The 22561-nt window shown below is 41.2% G+C and overlaps 1 protein-coding gene across 1 annotated transcript in view; it reads right to left on the bottom strand.

The window, feature by feature from the left end:
- BMPR1B (bone morphogenetic protein receptor type 1B) overlaps positions 1–22561 on the bottom strand; it is a 278304-nt gene that overhangs the window by 8124 nt on the left and 247619 nt on the right. The window contains exons 5-8 of the mRNA XM_068402616.1: positions 14135–14237; positions 13070–13172; positions 6776–6872; positions 5844–5982 (exon numbers count right to left, since the gene is read on the bottom strand). Of these exons, the coding sequence (XP_068258717.1) occupies positions 5844–5982; positions 6776–6872; positions 13070–13172; positions 14135–14237 (442 nt within the window). The remainder of the gene's footprint in view (positions 1–5843; positions 5983–6775; positions 6873–13069; positions 13173–14134; positions 14238–22561) is intronic.

Here is a 22561-nt window from a genome sequence, read left to right as displayed (position 1 = left end):
AAATCCCATGTCTAATAATTTCAAAAATATAAATTTCGTGTTAGGAACCTCAACCACTACTTACACAATTAGAACCCATGTGCCTGCATTAACTTTAATAATCATCATTACATAGTAATAACAAGTAAGATTTTTTTTTTTCCAAAGATATGGAAGCACAGCTCTAAATCTGCCCTTTCTAGTGTCCATACCAGCTTTGTCAGTGGCTGTACTGTGAACTGACGCTAAAGTCAAACCATTTGTGCAGCTGTAGCGTAAGATCACTGTCCTCAACAGCACTGAAGAGATACCCTTCATAAGGACGGCAGACCCCACGTAGCAGATAGACTGATTCTACGTTTAACAAGCTTTTATGATTACAAAAAATCTTGGACTAATGGAGACTAATATATTCTCATAGGACTGGAGCATGTCTGCGGATCACAAATTTCTAAAAGTTCACAAATAAAAACACAAGTAGATGCTGCAACACAACCCACTGGTGTTCATGGTTGACTCAGCCTCACCCTAGTATAACAGGAGATTAAAATGTCACCTTCTTGTGCTTCAGTATTGCCAGTTCAATCTACAGCTAACGGTTTTTGGTTTGGTAGGATTTTACAAGATTTTGAAAGAAAATAACTTTCTAGCCTCCAAGGCAAGGGTTTTTCATCTGGCCCAAGCAACTGGCAAAATCTGGACAAGTGCAAATTAGAGATCTCTCAGTTTTGCACCATCTATATACAAATTTCAAGCAGTTTATTGCAGCAAGTGTGCACTGTCTGAATCCCTGTGAAATCACATGCATTTCATGTAATCCCAAATATTTTTGCAATCTTGACTGACGGAAATGATCAAAACTTGATTTTAAAATCATTTGCTTCCTTTGTTATCCCTGGGAGGTCCAGTGGAAACTACCAGTTTGGTAATGCAGAGCAGGACTGCCACAACCCCACTGCAGCACGAATGTACGTCCAAAGATGAACTCAAAACCTATTAGGTAGGGTCCACTATCGTTTATTTTGTAAATAAATCACTGGCTTTCATATTAGACAATTTAAAGAAGAAAAACATACAGTGGCATTTATGCAAAGCTATTTCAAAAGTCCCATCTTTCTTCTTCTGTCATTTAAACAAAATTCCACTTTTTCAGCCCTGCAACGTATATTAGACTTCCAAGATGGTGGTTGCAGTGCCATTATTTTTGATTAACATTGGTGAAAGCCAAGAACAGAGATTGGCCTTAATTTTTTAAATTGATTTATTCTCTTTTATACTCTCATATAGTGATTGAACAATAGTTATATTACATTGGAATTTTGCTCTAACATTTTGTAATGTCATTTTAGCATTGTTGCTTTCTATTTTGCCCATTTTAAAAATGCATCCTGAACAATAATGCAGTTATAACAAATAACTTAATTTGTGTAAATATATGTAATGGCATCATAAAGTACATGGAATTACAATACTTAATGATGAAAAGTTCCTTATTAAATTACATTAAGAAAATGAAAAACACATTTCTGTTATGGGTTTTCAGGCGGCAGAATACTATGTGAAGGGCCTTAACCTCGTTTCCTCCTGCTAGAACTGGTCAAACGATTTCCTATGAACAATTTATTTTATTTTAAGGAATTTAGCCCTTTCTTGAATCATAAGCTGATTACAATTTTTAAAACAAATTGGTTAATCAAAATTGTTGGATGAACTGATTTCATAAGCATGCTGAATGATGCGTTCATGTGAATTATTTACATTCAGTGGGGTTGGTTGTTTTTTTTTATTTCTTTTCAAATCTGTATATTTTGCTGCTTAAGCTCCGTAAGCAGCCAGGTATGGTTACATGGCCCTTTGTTTCCTCTCCCTGATTGGAATCAGTCCAATTACCAACTATTTCTACTTTCTGCATTCTATTTTTCTGATGTTCAGCTAAATGTGTTCAGCTACTGCAGATGAAAATTCAGACAAACCAACCTTTTGTAACTTCAATATTTTGAACAGAGAACTTCATACCTATGGCTGGGATGCAGTCCCTTGAAAAGTGAATTCATTGGAAGAGGAAACAGGAAAAAAACACAAGAACAGGTAGAGACCAAACTGTAATTTAGCAAACTCTTCATACAGACCACTGAAATAAATTTCCCCAGCATCTAATCTCCTTCCCCAATTTTGCATGTGGATTCACAGGGGCAACAGCTTCACCTACACTTCTTGCTCTGTCAAGGCCAATGGGGTTCTCCTTGCTTCACAGACTTGATTGTGCACCCCAGTTTGTTGGCTCAAAGCCTTTATTTACAACTCACTGTATTTTTTTCTTGGTTTAAAAATTAATTGGCAGCATTTGACCTGCAGCAAACTTTTCTGTCAGAGGTCCGAACAAGTCAGGAGAAAGAACGCTTGCTGAATGTCAAAGTATCAATAAAATCTTGCTTAATGCTTGGTTTTGGTATAATATTTGTACTCATTATAATAAATGTTCTGCACAGAAGGAAAAGATTACTGTTTAGCATAAAGTGACATTTTGTAATAAATTTGTGGCTTACTTTCCTGAAATAATTACTTTGGATGTTTCAGTCTTTGCATAAGAAATACTACAGTTAAAAACAAACTTCCACAATAAAGTCTAGAGCATTATTGCCAGGCACTTTCTATATACATGCTTCACGCATGGGCCCAGAGGTATTAATCTGTGCATTTCTAGGGAGCCTGTGGCAGTTGTAGCTGTCTGGGAAATGCAGCAAACATCTATTACCAAGTGCATGACTCATTATAGCTCTCGTTTTTCTTCCCTTCCACAGAAAATCACTACATAAAGGGAAAGTCTGGGGAAAAAAAAGGTATGCATTTTCATAGGCAAAGAGAGAGGGGAAAAGAGTGCCCTCAGGAAGAACACTTGGTCCAGTGGCTGAAAAGTCTCCAGGCTTCAGAGAGGAGAGGGCGAGGGCAGGACTGGCAGAAGACAGGATGGTTTCTGCTTCACGGAGCACCAGCACAGCTCTGAGAGCTACTGAGCAATGACCCAGTTGGGATGTCACCTCGTCATTACAGCAGTTAATTAGCAGAAGTTAGTTTTTCTGTCCACCGCAAGAGTAGACCTGGGTATACCTGTAAGACTGTAGATCCCATCTTCAACCAGCTCACCAGGACAGAGGAAGGCATAAAGCACAAGCGGTCACTACCAGCGTTGCTCCAGCTTTTTTGTCTCAAGGGCATCCTGGGATGAAGTATCGAGCCATGCACTGCTACAAGATGCCCCACGGCACTTGCTACCCACGTGGGCTGCTGGAAACACACCCCCTCAGAGAAGAACAACCCAGTTCCTTGGTTTTGCTCTAAATTATTATATTATTTCTGTCACTGTAACAGGTAGGAGCACCAAGCACAGACCAAGACCTTGATGTGGCAGGTGTTATGCAAAAAAAAACCCCAAAGCAAAAAAAGCAAGAACCCCTCACAATTAAATCAACTGGAAGCACTCATTAGGAATGGTCCTAAATTGTAAGCATGATCCCTCCCTTTCGATGGCTGCTAGAGGGACATCAGGTTTCAGTAAAGCGTTTGACACGGTCTCCCACAGCATCCTCGCAGCTAAACTGAGGAAGTGTGGTCTGGACGATCGGGTAGTGAGGTGGATTGTGAACTGGCTGAAGGAAAGAAGCCAGAGAGTGGTGGTCAATGGGACAGAGTCCAGTTGGAGGCCTGTGTCTAGCAGAGTCCCTCAAGGGTCGGTACTGGGACCAGTTCGATTCAATATATTCATTAATGACTTGGATGAGGGAATAGAGTGCACTGTCAGCAAGTTTGCTGATGACACAAAACTGGGAGGAGTGGCTGAGATGCCGGAAGGCTGCGCAGCCATTCAGAGAGACCTGGACAGGCTGGAGAGTTGGGCGGGGAGAAACTTAATGAAATATAACAAGGGCAAGTGTAGAGTCCTGCATCTGGGCAAGAACAACCCCATGTACCAGTACAAGTTGGGGACAGACCTGTTGGGAGACCAGCGCAGGGGAAAGGGACCTGGGGGTCCTAGTGGACAGAAGGATGACCATGAGCCAGCAGTGTGCCCTTGTGGCCAAGAAGGCCAATGGCATCCTGGGGTGTATTAGAAGGGGTGTGGTTAGCAGGTCGAGAGAGGTTCTCCTCCCCCTCTACTCTGCCCTGGTGAGGCCGCATCTGGAGTATTGTGTCCAGTTCTGGGCCCCTCAGTTCAAGAAGGACAGGGAACTGCTAGAGAGAGTCCAGCGCAGAGCCACAAAGATGATTACGGGAGTGGAACATCTCCCTTATGAGGAGAGGCTGAGGGAGCTGGGTCTCTTTAGCTTAAAGAAGAGGAGACTGAGGGGTGACCTCATTCATGTTTATAAACATGTAAAGGGCAAGTGTCATGAGGATGGAGCCAGGCTCTTCTCAGTGACATCCCTTGACAGGACAAGGGGCAATGGGTGCAAGCTGGAACACAGGAGGTTCCACATAAATATGAGGGAAAAACTTCTTTACGGTGAGGGTGACTGAACACTGGAACAGGCTGCCCAGAGAGGTTGTGGAGTCTCCTTCTCTGGAGACATTCAAAACCCGCCTGGACGCGTTCCTGTGTGATATGGTCTAGGCAATCCTGCTCCGGCGGGGGGATTGGACTAGATGATCTTTCGAGGTCCCTTCCAATCCCTAACATTCTGTGATTCTGTGATATGACAGAGCTTTCTTAAAGCCTAGACCTAAATGATGGAGTTTCTCTCAATGGAGAAAAATGACCGTGGGTTTTCCATGCTCAGCATCAATCACAGCACCCACTTGGCAGCTTGGCTTTTTTTCTCAATAACTGTCAGAAAATTGTATTTTTAAAAAAGTCAAATGGGACTCTAAGCACTTCTGCCAGAACAAATTGAGTTTAGTCAGATTTTCACCAACCACTCAGCCTGTTGCTTCGTTTTAAGGAATTATTATAAAACTTTCCATTTTATTTCTTCCTTAGAGTGTAGAAAAAAGATGTGTGGTCAAAAAACAGGTAGATAGTATGCAGTGCTTGGAAACTGGACAACATCTACAGTAATAGGATCACTACAAACTGTTTGGGTGACAGAAGGGACATATCATCTCTGAAAAATGAAACTGAAATCTAATCCATTTTCTCAGAGGCAGTATTTTAAATAAGTAATTTGGCTTTTTTTTTCCAGTGCTAAACGCAACGATGACCCCCAGAAAGAAAAACCCCTGGTGAACAGAACTGTTTTGCCACAGAGGGTAAAACTTCTGCCTTTTCAGCAGGTGAGTTCAGGGAGCTCAGTCATCCTGGAGTCTGTTCAGAAACAATCACAAACTCCTTCACTGTGCCTTTAACCTCTGTGATTGCCACACTACAAGGAAAAATAATTTGCTCTTGACTTCTGAATGCAAAGTGAAGTCTACACAGAAAAAGGTTCCAGGTTTGATGAATTACAGTTCCCTTTACATAAAGACGACCTGTCAGTGTTTGAAACGCTATTGTGTGTTGCACATGAAAAGCAAGAAAATACGATCAGCGGGCCAGATGCTGTCCCGTACACTGGGGTAAATCCTGATGAATTTCTGTGAGCTCTATTAGCCTGTACTTTCCCCTATGGTATCTAAAATAAGAAATGAGCTGCAGTAAAAAAAAAAAAACACTATGCTTTTTTGGCTTAGTCTACATGAAAAAAAGTCTCCTGCTTCTAAAGCAGCTGTTCTCCAGATTAAATCCTTGTCACTTCTGGGAGAGAAAAAAAAAACAAACCTAAAACAACAACTGAGAACACATAAATATGATTTCTTGTGCCTCATTTTGTCTTCTCCCTCTACTAATTTTTGCCTTTTAAACTTGCATTAAAATAATATTGCTTCCTTACCAGGAGAGGGAGCCCGGAGCCACTCCCTGAGCTCTGGGACTGCTCGATCAGATCCTTCAGGGACTCTCCAGGGGGAATGTAGGTCTCATCCTGCTCCAGCCCGATGCTGTAGCGGGGCCTTGTCTCCTGGCGTTTGTATCTGCGGTTTTACAGGAAAGTGAAATTAGCTTTGAATACAATGCACACATATGCAATGAATAATGCACATCGGCCTTCACCTTTACTGCATTTATAGACTCAGAGCTTCCTCTGCTTCTCTGAGGAATACGCTGGACCCACTGCCCAAAATTTCCCATTTTATTTTTAGCAACTGTTTTCAGCATCAAAACTCTTAAGTATAAAACTCAAAGATCGTGCAATCTGGTGTAAGTTTGCAAAGCAACCAAATTTTTTCTTCCAGAAACTTGAATATGTTTAAAACACAGGCCAAGTAAACACCCAATTTTATTTCACTGACTGCAGTAGCTCTTTTAGGAGCCAGAGGAGGTAAGATCATGGGATCTGGGACCATTTAAAAAACGTGACAAATTATTTAAACATAATGTATGTAGATTATTATAACATTCTAGATGTATTTACTTACATTCCTGTATCCCTCTCTTTTTTTATGCTCAGTTCTTCACCACATAAACACATTTAGAAGCCTTAGGTTTATTTACCCTACATAAAATTTGTCCTGTGCCTTTCTTAGATTCAGTAAAGAATAATCTGTGCTCCTACCTGAATGGCTTTTTAGCATGTTGGGCAAAAGATGCTATATGAAATACATCACACAGGTATACCTGTGACTACCATGAATAAAATAACACTAAAATTACAGTTTCTCATTTATTTGCCTTAAGGTCCACTTCAATTTTTTCAAATTCCTAAGTCCATATAAAGCTAAATGTTGGGAGGAACATTAACAAGCTGGTAACGTATTCCTTATTTACCTGAAGTAGCAGAATATGATGATAAGCACCAGAAGTATACTGCAGACAGTCACCGAGATCAGCAGGGCCTTATGGTGAATGTTTCCTTCAGCAAAGTCTGGGGTTAAAAACAAGGAAGGTGGAAAGTTTGGAAAGGGAGGTCATACAAAGCCAGTATCAAAAGACACACATGCCTTAAAAATTGCAGTGAGCACAAGATCGTTTCCTTTCTTCTCTACCAAAGTCCTGTGCAAGACACCCCTGGATTCCCCAGGCATTTTGTGCACTTCCTCTTAGACCCTCACTGACCAGGGCAGAACCAGCACCTCCAAAAGCCTATTTGATTTTTCAGCCCTCACTCAGGCAAAACATTGCCTTGTTTTGCAATTCTCTGTTTGGTTCTGAATGAAAAATCAATTAAGACCCGTAGCTCTGTGCCTTAACCTAAGTGATCACTCAGGACGTACAAAAATTACTACCTCTATCTTAAATCACTCTTACTAAGTAGCATCCTATCAAGCAGTTAATAATGAAAAAAAAAAGAATAATTGCATTTATCCTAGGAGGGAAGACTCAGCGGACCATCTAACCCCCAAGGCGGCAGGCCATGAGAGGCCTTGAAAGTATATTTCCATCACTATAGAATAATCCACCTCTTGGATCCTGTTTTAAACACCTGAGCAGGAACTTTCTCCTCCATTCACTCTATAGCAGCCCTGCGTGCCAGCAAGTCTTTCCTATGCTGGTGAGCAAAACCATTCTTCCAGCAGCTATTCTTTAACACACTTTGAAAATGAAATGTGTCAAATAACTCGTAGAAAATGCCGTCATGTAAAAAATATTAAAATGTTTCAGCCAGTCTTTGCATGGGAGACTCATACTCTCCTTTAAAGTATACCATTAATCTCCATATTCGTATTCTCGGGCAAGCAAGTCTGACCTTCATGCACGCTCCTCTGCTGAAAAACATAGAAACCTAGCACTGTTCTTTTTTAACCTCCCCTGCCCCTCAAACTCTCAAAACTATGGTATTTCAGCATGTAGACACACACACCGCCCTCCCAAAGTTGCTTTCTGCTATAATACAAATGAGGACTATGTTTTCTGAAGCTCTTCCAGCCTCGCTGCCTTGCATCTTTCACACTAATGCCCAACACATCGTAAATTGCAAGAAATCTATCCTTACCCACTCATCCTGGATCGGCACTATTACGTTTCAGATTTACAAGGGTAAAGAGACAAGGAGATTCCTTGGGGACTCTTGTTTTACTGTCACGCTCTTTTATTTTAAAGATCCAGTTTCTCCTTCTGCTTTTGCCCCCAAACTATTTCTTTCCTTCCCCTTCCCACTACAAACAGAGATTACCTACCAACGCACCTTTTGATCACACTGGTCATGTTTTAACCTGCCATTACCTGCTCCAGGAGCATTAACAATGTAAACATTCAAGACACGGCTGATGCCTTTGAAAGGGGACACTGGCACGATGTCTATCAGGAAAACACTGGAGCCCATCACCCTCCCTGCCGCAGCAGATTTCTTTCTGGCCTGCCCCTCCAAGCAGGCTGCGAGCCGAGACCAAGAGCCCACCGGGGAATCCAGACCTCCCTCGCGAAGGCGATGGCTGCTCGGCAGGGCTAAGGGCTCTCGTTCATGCTTTGTAAGCAGCCTGTGCTACATCCCTCTAAAGTGTGTGGTTTGTAACAGCTTAAGATGTTGCAGGCCATCAGCTGAGGAGAGGATAAACAGAGCACACAGACCATATAGTAGGATTTTATACTTAGGAGAAACCTGGATATCTGTCCACAGCAAGGACTTTCCCGCTTCACAGAATAAGCCACAATGGATGGTGGGCTTTTGTGCTTAGCAGTAATGAAGATTGATGTCAGACGGAGAGGGAGCAATTCAGGTCTTGCTCATACTCGTGTATGCGAGACATTAACGCCGTGGAAATCTGCGTATTTACACAGACACAAAGTGTTGCATTACCAGAACTTGTAAAGCACCCATTCTGTTCATGCTGCCTGTGTGTGTCCAAGTATGCACATTTGGGAGATGGATGATAAAGATGCTGAAATCGAATCAAGTTCCGATCATTTTTAGGGTTTAAATGATCCAAACCCTGTGCTCAATGTTTCTAATGGGCTCTCTCATTCAGAAAAGTAAATAAATGCAGTTTGATTTTCCCTGAGGCCAGATGGCATTCTGGAACTCCTGTGTAGCTCTCAAACAAACTTCAGACTCCAACACTGCAAAATCTTTTGGTACCCAAATGCAATTATGTGAAGCAAGTGCAAGGAAAGCATGCAAGACGTAAAGGCACGTGTCTTGATCTCCGTGCCGGGAGCGGCCGATGCAGACCGCAGCAGCAGTGATGCTGATGCTCTTGCAGTAGGTGATGTCTCCATGCTGATGAAGTCAGCTAACACAGCTTTAGTAGTGGCTCACTACACACAGCATGGGCACACAACTGGCTCTCACAGGAGAGGAGAATAACTTCCACCTGTCTCTATATTTATTTGGCTACATATATAGTAAGAGGCAACACTGATGATAAATCAGCTATTGTCTCACCTTTCAAATACTTCCTGCATTTTCAAAGCATTTTGGCAGAATTTCATTTGCTTGCTCACTTGAGGACTTCATAAATCTGCTGGCACATGGACAACACAAGATTAGAAGCAAGTCCTCATTCTTATACCAGCAGTCTCTTTGTTCTGCTGAACTGAGCCAGGCTGATGCTGCTGGAGACCAACTCTTCTCCTACAGCCTGCCCTGTTCCCCACAGAGCAGCAGGACAAACTTCCCTTTCCCTGCACCATTTTCAGCACCTTCTTGGCCAGGTGGAGGGACGGGGCAGCTCAGCTGTGAGTCCACTTAATCACTGGCTCACAGGCTCCATGGTGGAGACTGTGGTGGGTACCAGTCGGTGCTAGTTTGCGTGATGGAGATACTCTGTCCTTTAAGAAGCCCAGCGATATGCTTTTTAGTGTTATGTTACTTGGCAACAGCAACATGCCAACAGCGGGGTTATGACAATAAGCAGTAGCTTCCACGGAGGCAGCAGTGGGCGAGCAGCATGGTGGGGGGAGCGCAGAACAAACACACGGCAGGTTTGGGAAGCTTCTTCACATACCTCGGCTGGCTGATAACAGCAAAGTCCAGCAAATGGCACGTTAACAGTTTGATGTTGCACGAAAACAGTGGTGTGTGTTGGTGTCAGCAGTGAGCAGCACAGAAAGGGAGAGATGGCAACAAAAGGAGGGTCTTTGGTGATACCAAGCTGCCTCTCAGGCTTTTGTCCTAATCTCCCTCTCCTCCACCACACGTTCCCCTCACTGCCATCTGTGGGACAGTGCTGAGGACTGCATTGAAAAATGCCACCCAGCAGGTTCAAGGGAGAAGTCAGCATATCAAAAAGGGAGAGGAGGTGCTCCTCCCTCCCCAGGTCCCTCCAGTTCACAATGTTACAGTTATCCAAGTAAAAACTGCAGTGAAATCTGAAGCGTGGAGACTATGTGCACACATCAAACCCCATCATTCCTGCAATCATTCCCTTGCCCATTCATCACGAGCTCTCCAGGCAGGGAGCCAGACACGGTGGCACCACCACTTCTGCTTATATAGGCTCTAAATCAGTAAAGATATATTTCTCCTTTCAACTGGTCTCAGCCTGCGCTTTCGCTGGGATTTCCAGGAATATCTTTTATTGTTTAAAGCAGAGGTGTTGTATCAGACCCAATCATGACTCTCATTTCCTTAATAAGACAGATGTACAGCTGGGATAAGGACTTCGTGCTTTCTCTGGGGTATTTTATCCTGCTAGTTCTGGACCAAGATGAGCTCAAAACTTACACTTAGGTGTTGTTTCTTCCGTCTTGCTTAACAAGCTTTGCTTTGACCCATGTTAGTTTTTCCAGTTCCCACTTTCATGTATGTGGTCCTCCTTTCTTTTCACAGGTGGGGGGTAAAACCCACTCTCCAGCACATACTAGGTCTGGAAAAGCACTTTGAGAACACAAGTCGCTTTCCTTTGTAGATGTTACCTTGGTGCACAGGTTAATTTGCACTTCAACAACCTCTGACCTGCAGCTGAACGCTCTCCATAGATTCGTGTTCCCCATGAGATATGACCTCGGATATAAGTTCATCAGAAGCCAAATTTCTGTTTGTTTTTTAAACGCTGAGGAACATACATATTTTTCATGGAATCCTGGAGGTCAGAAGGTTGTTCCTAGACGCTTGTTTTTAAGTTCATGTTCTCTTTCTTAGTACTTACAGTTTATGTTAAATTTGATATACAATTCTAACTGTACTCAGTCAATCACAGCCTAATCTAAATGTTTCCAATAAAAACAATGATCACAGCCATAGTACTGGGCACTGGCAGCAGCGTGTGTTTGTACGCGGTATTTGCACCTGGCTGCAGCGAGGATGTATAGTTCAAACTATGGCTTTTCTCTGAGCTTTCATACATATAGCAACAACAAATTAAAACAGGCCTGGCACCAAGCATGACATATTTACCTAAGGCTTTAATAAAGGTGCTGACTTCAGCCCTGTCCAGTCACATTTAATGAAAAGCAGCTCCTGAAATATATTTCTCCAATATACTATCAAGATATCAGTAGTGCGAGAACTTATTTCAAACAAGACCTCGGAATATGTTGAGTGAATACATCACCTTTTGTTTGTCATGCCAAAATAGACAACTTTGCAATACAGAGAAGCTAGATTCCTGTTCCAACTGTGAAATTTTTCTTTCAACAAACATTCTCTCTGCTATTTAATGGGTCTGCCACCACGGTGCCCAAGTGATGATTTATTTACCCCATATACACACGCAGCAAAACCAACATCGATCCAAACAACTTCTGCCACTACCAAAAGCTTGTTTTATTGCTTTCTGTATAAGCAGCAGATAGTATTGCCAAATAAATAAAATCTTAATAAGACAGATGTCTAGTGTTAGGCATTGGTTCAGTATTTTTAAGTAGTTTTAACATAGAATAAACTCAGTCAGCAGCAAAAACAAATCATGGCAGTGTTTTTCAAACTGAAATGATATTTATTGATATACTAAGTAAGTGTGAACAAATATTGACTTCCTTTTGGAGCTTCTCTCTCAGTCCAAAGAACTTTTTAAAATGAAAAAACCAACAAAGTAGTACATAACTCTTGTGTTGGAAGTCAGAATTTTATGAGGTTTCGCTGACTTAATGGCTTGCTAGTAAACAGTGAAATATTTACATACTACTCTCCACAGGCCAGATTCTGCAGCCCATCTGTGCAGAATTTCATAGGCGTGAAGGGAACAGCTTACATGAGTGAAGGCCTCCTCTGAGCATGCATTTGTGTATCTGCTGTTTGTGTAATTAAGAGTGCATCTGCACACTGATCTGGATTTTCAACTCGGACCACCACAATTACAAATTCTCCTGCAACCTTGAACTGACTCTCGCAGACTAAACTCCATGCTCATCACCACAAATCTTGGCCATTGCTGCCAATGACAGTTCATCCCAGATGAATTACACTTACTTAGGAATACATTTCCATAAAGTGTATTCTGCAACATCCAGGCAAAATAATTTTACCAATTTTCAGAAAGTGATGTTTAAACAAACAAACAAAAAAAGCTAAAACCTTGCCCCAGAATCTACTTAGTTAATATATGTCCATTTGTTCTCAAATAACAAATAGTAAAAAAAAAAAAATCAGTGCATGAGATCTTACTCTACATTCTATTTTCAGCTACATTTTTCCAGTAGAAAAGCCGCTTTAGTAACTAGTTATTGTCCTCGTGCTGGATTATCAGGTCTTTTAAACAAGAAAGGCTTAATGGGCTTCAGTCAACTTGAACTGACTGATTAACCACTGGAGACCTGGTCCCAGATGTGTGTGGAGTTATGAACCACAGTAATGCATGCTGCAAGGACTAGAAAGAGGATTCAATTTTATTATCAGGCTAAAAACAAATCCAGCAAGAGGCATCCTCTGCCACGACTAACCTAAGTCTTGGATGACCACTGATAGCCAGCAGGTCTGTGCTAGCACAGTATCGTGTGACTCTAACGCGTCTGGTGCTCACCGCGTGTTTGCAATAGGAATAATAGCAAGCATCAGCAACCACGGGTCAAGGCACCACTCCTTACACAACCTATAGGAATTCAGCAATACTCTTTAATGCAGTTTATCTCTCTAATCACGTGCAGTTGGAGAGGGGTGCTTTGGTTTTGGCTTTGTTTCCTCCTAAGGTACAAAGAGCAAGGGCAGGAAAAGATCAGTTTGGGACTGGATTTACTTCACCTTACCTCGATTTTTCAGTGGTGGCAGCGTAGGGTGAAGGTGTTTGTTACAGTAATCTTGGCCTGTGCAACATTCAATAGATCTTCTTTGGTGTGGAATAGGAGTGTCCTGCAACAATTTGATAGAAAGAAAAGTAATTATCTGTGTTGTATCACATTCATTGTGGCACTTGAGAGAAAGATGTGCCTGTTTGCTGGACTGCAATCTGTTACACATTTCTAGGATGTGTGTAGTAAGGATTTCTGCCACTGACCGTATCCAGCAACATTTCATCTAGATAATTAAGGGATGAATTCACCCCTAACGTATTTCTGTTGGTGCCCTAGTGCTGCAGAAGGGACTGATTCACTCTAATGGTGCAAGACAGAACTGTGATAGTCACATATGCCCATCAGTTAGACTTATATTACAAAAATAAGTTAACGTGGGTATTCAAAACAGTTTAGTCAGAATAATACAAGAATTGCTGTGTGGACTGATTTAGCTCGTGCTTCTGCTCTCATGGGAAGCTGGGTAAAATACCTTCCATGGACCTTGATGGTTAGACTGTTGCTGTACTCATGTAAAATCATTTAAGGTTAACGCTAGGAAAGGCAAACACTTTAGAGCAACCTTGCTCCACTGCCTATACCCCTTCCACTCCTGCAGTGAGCTTTGCTCTCCATCAGGTGATGACTGTACTTGAAGGGAATTTCTGGCACCAGTAATCCAAAAGCAAAATGCAGCTGCATGTAAGACATAAAGTGGTCCATCAAATAACATCCTAACTAACTAACTAACACGGAGACTTCAGGAATTAGACTGCATTTCTCTAAATTCAAACTTCCTCTGAGCAGGAGTGTTATTAGTAACAGCAGCACCAAAACCAAAAACTTAAGTTACTGCTAGGAGCAGTTGTAATATCACCATTTGGGGATATAAATGCACTGCCCTCAGCAATCAATGCAGATCAACTACCTGCCAAATGAACAGAAGTGAAAAAAGATGGATATAGTAATGTCTGTTGACTGCACTTCAATTGAAAGCTATCAAAAAGCCAAGCAACAATCTGGCAGCAAATGCTTTCTTACCCGACACTGGAAGTCTGAGCCCTCTAATCCAAGACATCCCTTGGTGACTAAATGTCCACCGGACTCATCTTCTTCTATTATGGTGAAGCAGTAGCCATCAGTGCTGAGGATTGGAAAGAATGAATCAGGAGAAGGCTTTGAAGTGAACAATGTGCTGCTGAATATAGTTTTAAACTTTGTTCCTTGCAAGGCAAATCTGCCATTAACAAATCGATGTACTAACGCAGGCTGGAAGACTCAGGCACCCAAGGCAATCTCTCGCAATGCAGTCCAACAGTGCTGCGGACCAGTTCTTGCACACACAAAGGAGGCTCTGCCTTGGAGTTGACACATTTACCTTTGCAACATTTCACAGCTATAAACCCCACTAACAAACATCTCAATTCTCTGCCTATGGTCATTAGTGTGTTAACACTTTGGAGACCTATATAAATGCAAGCATCAAGGCTACAGCAGGTCTGCCTTGTGCGTGGGAACAAGGCATGGATATTTGCACCATGGTGGAGACCTGAAGAAAAAAAAATGTTGAGATAATAAACGTAAAATATTATTAAGAGTGATTTGTGATTCCTGTTTTAACCATATTACAAACTGCAACACTCTTGTGTATGAGTCCTTGAGTTATCATCAACACCCTTCATAACTGTTTACTTGGGTTATAAGCCTAAAGTGATCCATAATGCTTCCGTTTACAAGAACGTGCATCAGGGAGGACAAGTATACTAACAGATGGCTAGATGGTGCTGGTGATAAATGTCCTTCCTCGATGAAGGTCAAATGCCTGAATGATATGGAAAGAGGGGGAGGAGGGCACGAAAAGGGTGGCTGCATTTTACAGAGACTGCTGTACATTACTTTCTCAGCACTCTAAGGCAGATATGTAACGTGCGTAAGAAACACAAATTGACTGATTTGCAGGAAGAGGATCCAAAAATAAAGAAAAACTCTTTAATATAAGACATTTAAGTCACATAATAAGAAAATATTTTGTTATTTCCCCAGGAAAATAACACTGGTTATTATGTGCAATGAGTATTTTTCAGAAAAGAAGAAACAAACTCAGTTAAAACAAGGAAATAAAAAGAAAAAAGGATTAGAAAATTTAAACACAGCAAAATTTCAGATTATTTGCTCCTTACTTGAATGAAAGGAGAGTCTAACAGAGCAACAGCAAAGGCAATATTGATGTAGGAAACGAGAGGCACAGTTACACATATAAGAGATAAACACAATTTGTAAGTATTAGGTACACGACAGAGAGATGCTGGATAGGATCACGTCAAACATTTGCTGTGGCATATTTTTATATTAGTGGTGCAGGGTCTAGCCACAGTAAGCTTATTACTTCAAATAATAATCTATCACGGGTTATTGACTTCTGGATTTGAAAAGTAACCAGTTGCACGTTACAAATGACTTTCTTGGAGAAGCGAGCGATGACTTCTACCCTTCTTTGACATTGTGCATATGAGTAAGGCAAAGGAGACAGCAACCCTTCTGGGCAACAACCACCTTGATTTCATTGCTTAAGCTTAAAAGATAGGAACAGGATTGCCAAGAAGAGAGACTGTAAAGAATCCATTAGAGTAGAATATTAGATTAGATTAGATTCTATTTGTTTGCATGGTGCCTTTGATTCAAAGTAATGAGTAAGTTTAACCCAGGGGACAGAGCAACGAAACAACAAATTGCAATCAAGTGAAACACAAAATGAACTCCACAGCTAACAGTCCCCAGCAAAAAACAAAACGCTCAGTTCACCAAAGGAAAGCAGGGGAAGGAAAAGTCAAATTGTTTGCAAAAGGGAAAAAAAAGAAGCAGGAAAGTTAGCAGTTTTATTTCTGTGTTTTTCTTCTGACTTGCCCTAGGACTCTGATTCTTAGCTCATTTCCGAAAATTAAATTCAGGCTCCTCAAGCACTTTAGTCCCTCTGAAAATTTTACTCCAAATTTAAAAAGGCAAACAAAATTAGATTGGATAGAGCAAAACGGAAAAGTTATAAAGCTCCAACAATAAGGATTAAACATGTTCTTTACAGACAATGGTAGAGTAATGAAGGAAAAGTGCAAGACAATTAGAAATAGCAATGCTGAGCAGAATAAACATCGGTACCGCTTGTTGCTACCTCTAAGAAAAAAAACAAAACAAAAAGTTTGCATGCAATGTAAGTACTCATTATCTTATTGAAAATTTCTAAGGTGTTTGGGTGAGAGGTAGAAGTGATTCTTCTGAAAAGAAAGAAGTGTCTCTTACCTGCTTCCCCCCTCCCGCCCCCGACCTCTTCTCCTGGTTCACAGGGTATCAGATGGACCACATACTGCAAGTAAAGGTCAGGGCATACCCCTGCTGTCTTATTGATTACCCTGCCTCATACCTGTCTATGGTAGAAATTAAACTGTTCTTACTATTATAACAAGTCAGCAACAAGTCGGATAAGTCTGCATCATCTCCAATTTTATGTTTATTTTGGTGACTGCACAAATAGAAACATATGTACCTCACTGATACATGCAAAGCAATACGAAAAACCTATTCTCCACTTCCTAGCAAAAATTTGTAGTACAGAATTATTATTTTCTTAAACTCTGTAATTTGAATTCTGTGGAATTTGATTCTGTGAATGGTGTGTAAAGAAGGAACTCAGCCTGATGTTACTGAATACATCCAGGTACATGCCCACTAACCTCCTCCACTAAAGCAAAATCTTATTAAGCGTATGGTGCAGGACAGTGATTAAATACATTTTGGATGCGATCACTAATAAGCACAGATTTGGTATGTCACATATTTGCCAACAGTGAATTTTTACAGCCAAGTCAAATGCCAGGAAAACAGAGGGAGTTAATAGCGGAAACACTGACAGACGCTGATGTAGAAGGTGCCGCTAATTTACAGATTACCAGCAAGAAAAGAGGTGATCTTAACTGAGACATTTACTAAAGTCAGAAGAGAGGAACAGAGGCCAGCAGCTTCACAGCTGCTCGCACAGATGTCCTCGCTGGCCAACAGCCATTTCTCACAGAAGATGTAATACTTCAGCTACCAAAACTTGACTGCTGAAGATTTCCGGTCCTGCTGTCTGTGTGTGCGACGCAGCCAGGGATGGCAATATGTAACTTGGAAAAGCAACATCTTTCTCTTGTTCAGTGCCTATCACAAACAGATGAGTTTAATAACTTGATGAAAAGATTCCTTATCTTTAATTTTATTCACAATTGAGTCCATGCAAGTACTATTATTTTTGTCCACGCCTCCTCTTTATACTCCTGGTTTTGACACCAGAAAGTGCTACAGCATCTTTTCGTTTCCACCCAAAGCAACACGACAAGTTTCTGCACTGTTTTTAAAAATGATCAAAAAATGTTAGATTATATTATGTACAGAAACTGGGAAGTTCATATTCTTCTGTAAAGACTGGCTGAAATAATCTAATTGGAAAATTGGCTGACTCACAGTTTGCATCTAATTCACATATTTTGTTGCATCTTTCATTTAAGGAAGGCCAAACTTAGCAAAACACTGTCTTTGGACACCATCCATAAAACAAAGAGTCACTGTAAGTGCGTTCAACACATTCTAATTTTTCAGAAAAAAATAATATAGTTAGCAGCTGTGCATCAGGGAAGTAACATGAAACCAAGTGAGAAGTGCATTACACAGTTGTTGAGCCAGATGCACCTTCAGATATTTGCACAGCCACTCTGAAGGCAAGGAGAGACATACAGGTGTAACAAAGCAAAGAAGCTGGCTCACAGTAGGCCACAGTTTCTTGCCACATTAGTCTTCAAGATGATGATGCTGGTCCTACTACACACTCTCTGCTCTGTATGGTACCTTTTGGCTGTCTGGGTGCTCAATGATGATCCTACACACAGAGAGAAAGAAGGGTACCCAACACATCCTAGCAGAGCATCTTTTCATACACAGGTCTACCAAACAATATTTTCTCTATACTACCTGCCCATACTACTCTCCCAGGACTGAGACAGGACCTATCCCACCAAATATGTCTCGCATTGTTCTACTAAATCACAAATCAGATCAAACAGTTCTCCCTGACACGTGGGGTCACAACGCAGAAAACAAGCCATCATGCCGATGTGTGAAGGAGAGCTCTAGAAACTGTCCAGGCTTCATGCTGAATATATGAGATTTAACAGGTCTATAGACCTAATAGCACAACTTGGGGTATGGCAAGAGCACCAAGCATGGGTACCTCTGCATTTTCACTAGGGCTCTCTAGAACCTTTCACTTATGTCCAAAATCCATCTCAGCAGATGTGAGAACTACCAAGAAGCAAACAGTCAAAATAAAGCTACTCATCTTCCTCTTTTCCTTTTCTTCCTTTCTTTTGTCTCCAAAATTTAAACACAGACCAAATATTTTCTTTTATCTGACCTTAAGATTACACTGAAGTTGAATTTGTATGGTGTAGCTTCTTCTTTAATGCTAGGACAGACTTAACATGGATATTTGCTGTTTTGGAAATTTTTTTGGTGTAAGTAAATTCAATATGCAAGGGAAGTCTTAGGTATTCCAGCACTTTCTGCACAGTAACACCAAAGGACTCCCACATGCTAAAAAAATACCTGAGTAATGCAACAGGTCTCAACACAGGGAGACTGGACTTGTATTACTATTTATCTTAAGGTTTATATTAAATACCTAATGGGCAAGCCCTGAACAAAACTAAGAATGAGGACTTTCTGTGGCACAGTTGAAAAGCATGGGAGGGGGACTTTGTATTTCAGTTTAAACCCTGGGGGCAAAATCACCTGCTGAGACACATGTGAGACATACAGCCCTGGCACAGGGGACAAGGAAAGGCTGGAGCTTACAAGAATTTTCTGTGTTGACCTTTGTTGTTTTTTTTTTCCCCAATCATCAAAGGGGACTTAACTGCCTCTGGTATAGCCCTGCATGAAGGATTAAATTAAAAAATAAAAATAAACATTAAAAAAATTGAAAGGCTAACTTGTAAGATATCACCATTTCTTCTTTATCAGAAAAAGCTCAACTTTACCCTAAAAATTAAAGTTGCTTAAAATAAAAGTTGCCTGAACTCAGTGTTTCGGCCCACTGTTGAACTCTTCTTCCTTCTACATACCAAATTACAAAGAAAATTCAATCCTCTCATCTGGAGAACAGGTGAATGTGACTCTCACTCAAGCGAATTATCACCTCTAGTAACACTGAAAAAGCAACTTAATTATTTTATTGCTTTAGATAACCAAAGCTACCTCAAGACACAGTTGGGAAGAAACACAATCAAGACCAGTAGGCAACACGTAAGAAATTAAACTCTATCAGCCCAATCTTTAAAACTGTCAGCATTTATTTGTGAATGGAAAATAGAGTACAACAAGGCACCTCAACAGCCTCTGCCTTTACTGCAATCCTATTACACTCAAAGCCAATTAAATCTAACACTACTTTTTAAAATATGCAATTAATTATAATTAGGCACAACTGCCCATGCATTCACTTTGTATACACACAACTTGAAATGGAACAGTAAAACAAGGTCCTGGTTGTGTTCAAAGCAGCTTTGAGCTTCTTCACTGAAAGCCTTTCATGAATCACACAGATGTTCAGAAAGAAGAATAAAGTTTCAACACACTGCAGGTTAACACACCCTTTAGAAGCAGAGGATTGCGAAGCTTCTGCAAAGATCTTAATTTTTAGGGCCCAGAGTGCACTAATGAGCTTCAATTGCCCGGAGGGGCCCCACCTGGGACTGCCCCTCCCCCCCCCCCCATACACACCCCCTGCCCAGGGCTCCACTTAAGCTCAGGTCTGAGCATCAGACTTTTCCCTAAGCAATGATGCAGGAGTGCCTGTTTCCAGTTCCATCTCCTGCCTGGATCCAGATCACTACTAGCCATGTGAAGGGCCATTGAGGGAGCCATCTCTACCCATTGTCTTTAGGTACCCTTGGGGAAATGGGGTCCTGGTGGGTAAGGATAGGTCTGGCCTTAGCATCACCCTCAGCTCCTGGCTCTGCCCCCTTTCACTGCTCCCTGACACTAATCCTCTCCTGATGCAATGACCCAAAACTTGTGCTTGTGGATTGGCCCATTTTTTTAAAGCACACTCTAACTAGAGCTACTGCTTTTCTGTTGATATAGAAAGCAATCTGCATTTGAAGCTGCAGTGTTATCCTTAGCTCCCTGAAGTATTATTGGACTTAAGGTGCGGAAGTATAAAAAAAGGGAAATTTGGTATAGGAACACAGCAGGCTGCAAGAGGATTTGATACAGATGTGGTTAAAGAATATTGACTTTTAAATTTCTAAAAATACAATTACGGAGAGGATTTTAAATGGCCACCAGATGTCCTCATTTTTATATAAACATTCAGACTACTGGCACTACAGGCAGGATCTATACTTTAACAGATAAATACTTGTGGTAGCAGACCAAAATCTTCAGGTGGGACGGCAGACTGCTTTTATGAAAAATTTTTAATGGTGATAGCAATAGGACTAGCTATTTTATTCTGAGAGTTTTAATTTAAACACAGCTGGAAGTGCTTTCCCATTGAACTTTCAGAGCCCTCCTTGCTCCTGGGCACACAAAAGGCTTCCTTGCTTTGGGGAGGGCCCTGGTAAAGACAGTGCCTGATGCTCTCCAGAGCCCAAGTCCTGGCTATGGATGTGCTCAGTGAATTTCCCAGGTGTCAGGGCTTTGCCAGGCCCTTGGGTGCCCCAGCACGTGCTGCCTCATTCCTGCAGGGCTGGCAGATCCAAGCTCTGCAGGTCCAAGCACAGCCCAAAGCTTAACAGACTGATAAGAGATGATGAGAGGTTTGAATTTTTTAAATATAAAATGTAAAAGGCTTTTAGTGGCTACATCTGAGGGAAGCAGATAATTAATGCAATAACTTTTAATCTGGAGCAGTTCATTCACTCTTCAGACAAACACAGTGCGATCCATACTGCTTGAACTTCAATATGGGGAAACTTCCTTTATAGAAAGGTTAAATGAGAATTCCTGAGTGCTTTAAAACCGTGCCAGCACTCATTCGGGCTAGGATGAAATATGAAAGTTACTGCCTGACTAGCAAGATGATCCCACAACAGAGGGGAAACTACTAATCCCTCCTAACCTGATTGGTCTGGGTCAAATCTTTTGAAATCTGGTCTCAACCCAGCCAGCTAACCAGAGACCTAATAACTATTCTTTCCCAACAGTACACTTGGGACCCTCTTCTCTCTATAACATCCCATTTCACTTTTAATCCTTAATTCCAGCTATGTAGAAGGGAATTTAAGAAGCAAAAGATTAGACTAACAGTTAAGCAGATGTAGGGAAAACAAGGGGTGTTGTGTCCTTTGTACCTAACTGCAGCTCTCACACCAAGGTAAGGGGACCCATAGCAATGATTACCATCCTGAAAAGGATTATTGCTGACAAGTCATGAAGGCAGGGTATTTAATTTAATTTTTTTGTTTTATATTACTACAAACTCTTCAGCAATTTTTCACTTATACCAGGGCAAGCAGCAAGGCAGGTAGTGCGGTGACAGACAGCACAGGATCTGAAAGAGTAGCTCAGGATAGAATGCAAGTCTTTTGACTGTTTCCATTTTCCTAAGCTGAAAAGTGATTAATATTTGATGGGTAAATTCCAGTTTCAATTATTCTTTTGATGTATAAATTGGAAAAAATAATTTTGTCACTCAAGTAGAACATTCAAGCCTGAAATGTGCAAAGATTATGCAACAAAACAGGGTATAATTTTGTGTTTTATTACTAAACTGTCTATTCTTGGGCATTAATACCAAAAAACAAATTTGATATTTGACAGTGTAAGGGGGACTCTGAAGAGACTTTCTTTAAAGTATTGCAGTGAGGGAAAATGCACAAATCTATTTTAATAGGACACTTACAGTTCCTGGTAACTTGAAAAACACTTAATGTCAATGATCCCTATGAAGCAATGTGCAACAGCAGGCCTACCCAGCTGGGGTATAAACCTTGTTCAGTGGGTTCCTTAACATGGATCCCTTTGTGCTTCCTAATTCTTGGATTTAAAAGTCATCTGCAACTTCCCTGATACTGCGTGTGTGAGACAGCACGGGCAAAAGCAGTGGCTCTTGCTGGGCAGGAACAGGAAACAGCCGATTTGCGCTGCAGGGGAGCTGCAAATTGATATCAGAGTGGGTTTTTACAGCTTTTTAAACTGACTGCCATGTGAGAGCGGTTAGGTCTAACTCCTGGCTAAAGCAAGGGTTTGAAGGAAGAGGATAGAGAGGCGGAAACAGTATTTACAGCTGTCATCAAAACTTTGAAATGCTTCAGTGTGAAACTGCAGGCTGAGCAGAATTAAGACAGGCTGCAAAACAATACTCAAAAATACAACAAAGCAATAAATACCTTCAGCAACCTTAAGCTTTCCCCATCTATCTTTTTAATCCATTTGCCT

Source organism: Nyctibius grandis, chromosome 6 (assembly GCF_013368605.1).
Source record: "Nyctibius grandis isolate bNycGra1 chromosome 6, bNycGra1.pri, whole genome shotgun sequence".
In the NCBI taxonomy this organism is placed as follows: domain Eukaryota; kingdom Metazoa; phylum Chordata; class Aves; order Nyctibiiformes; family Nyctibiidae; genus Nyctibius; species Nyctibius grandis.
This window is presented reverse-complemented; position numbering and strand designations above follow the sequence as displayed.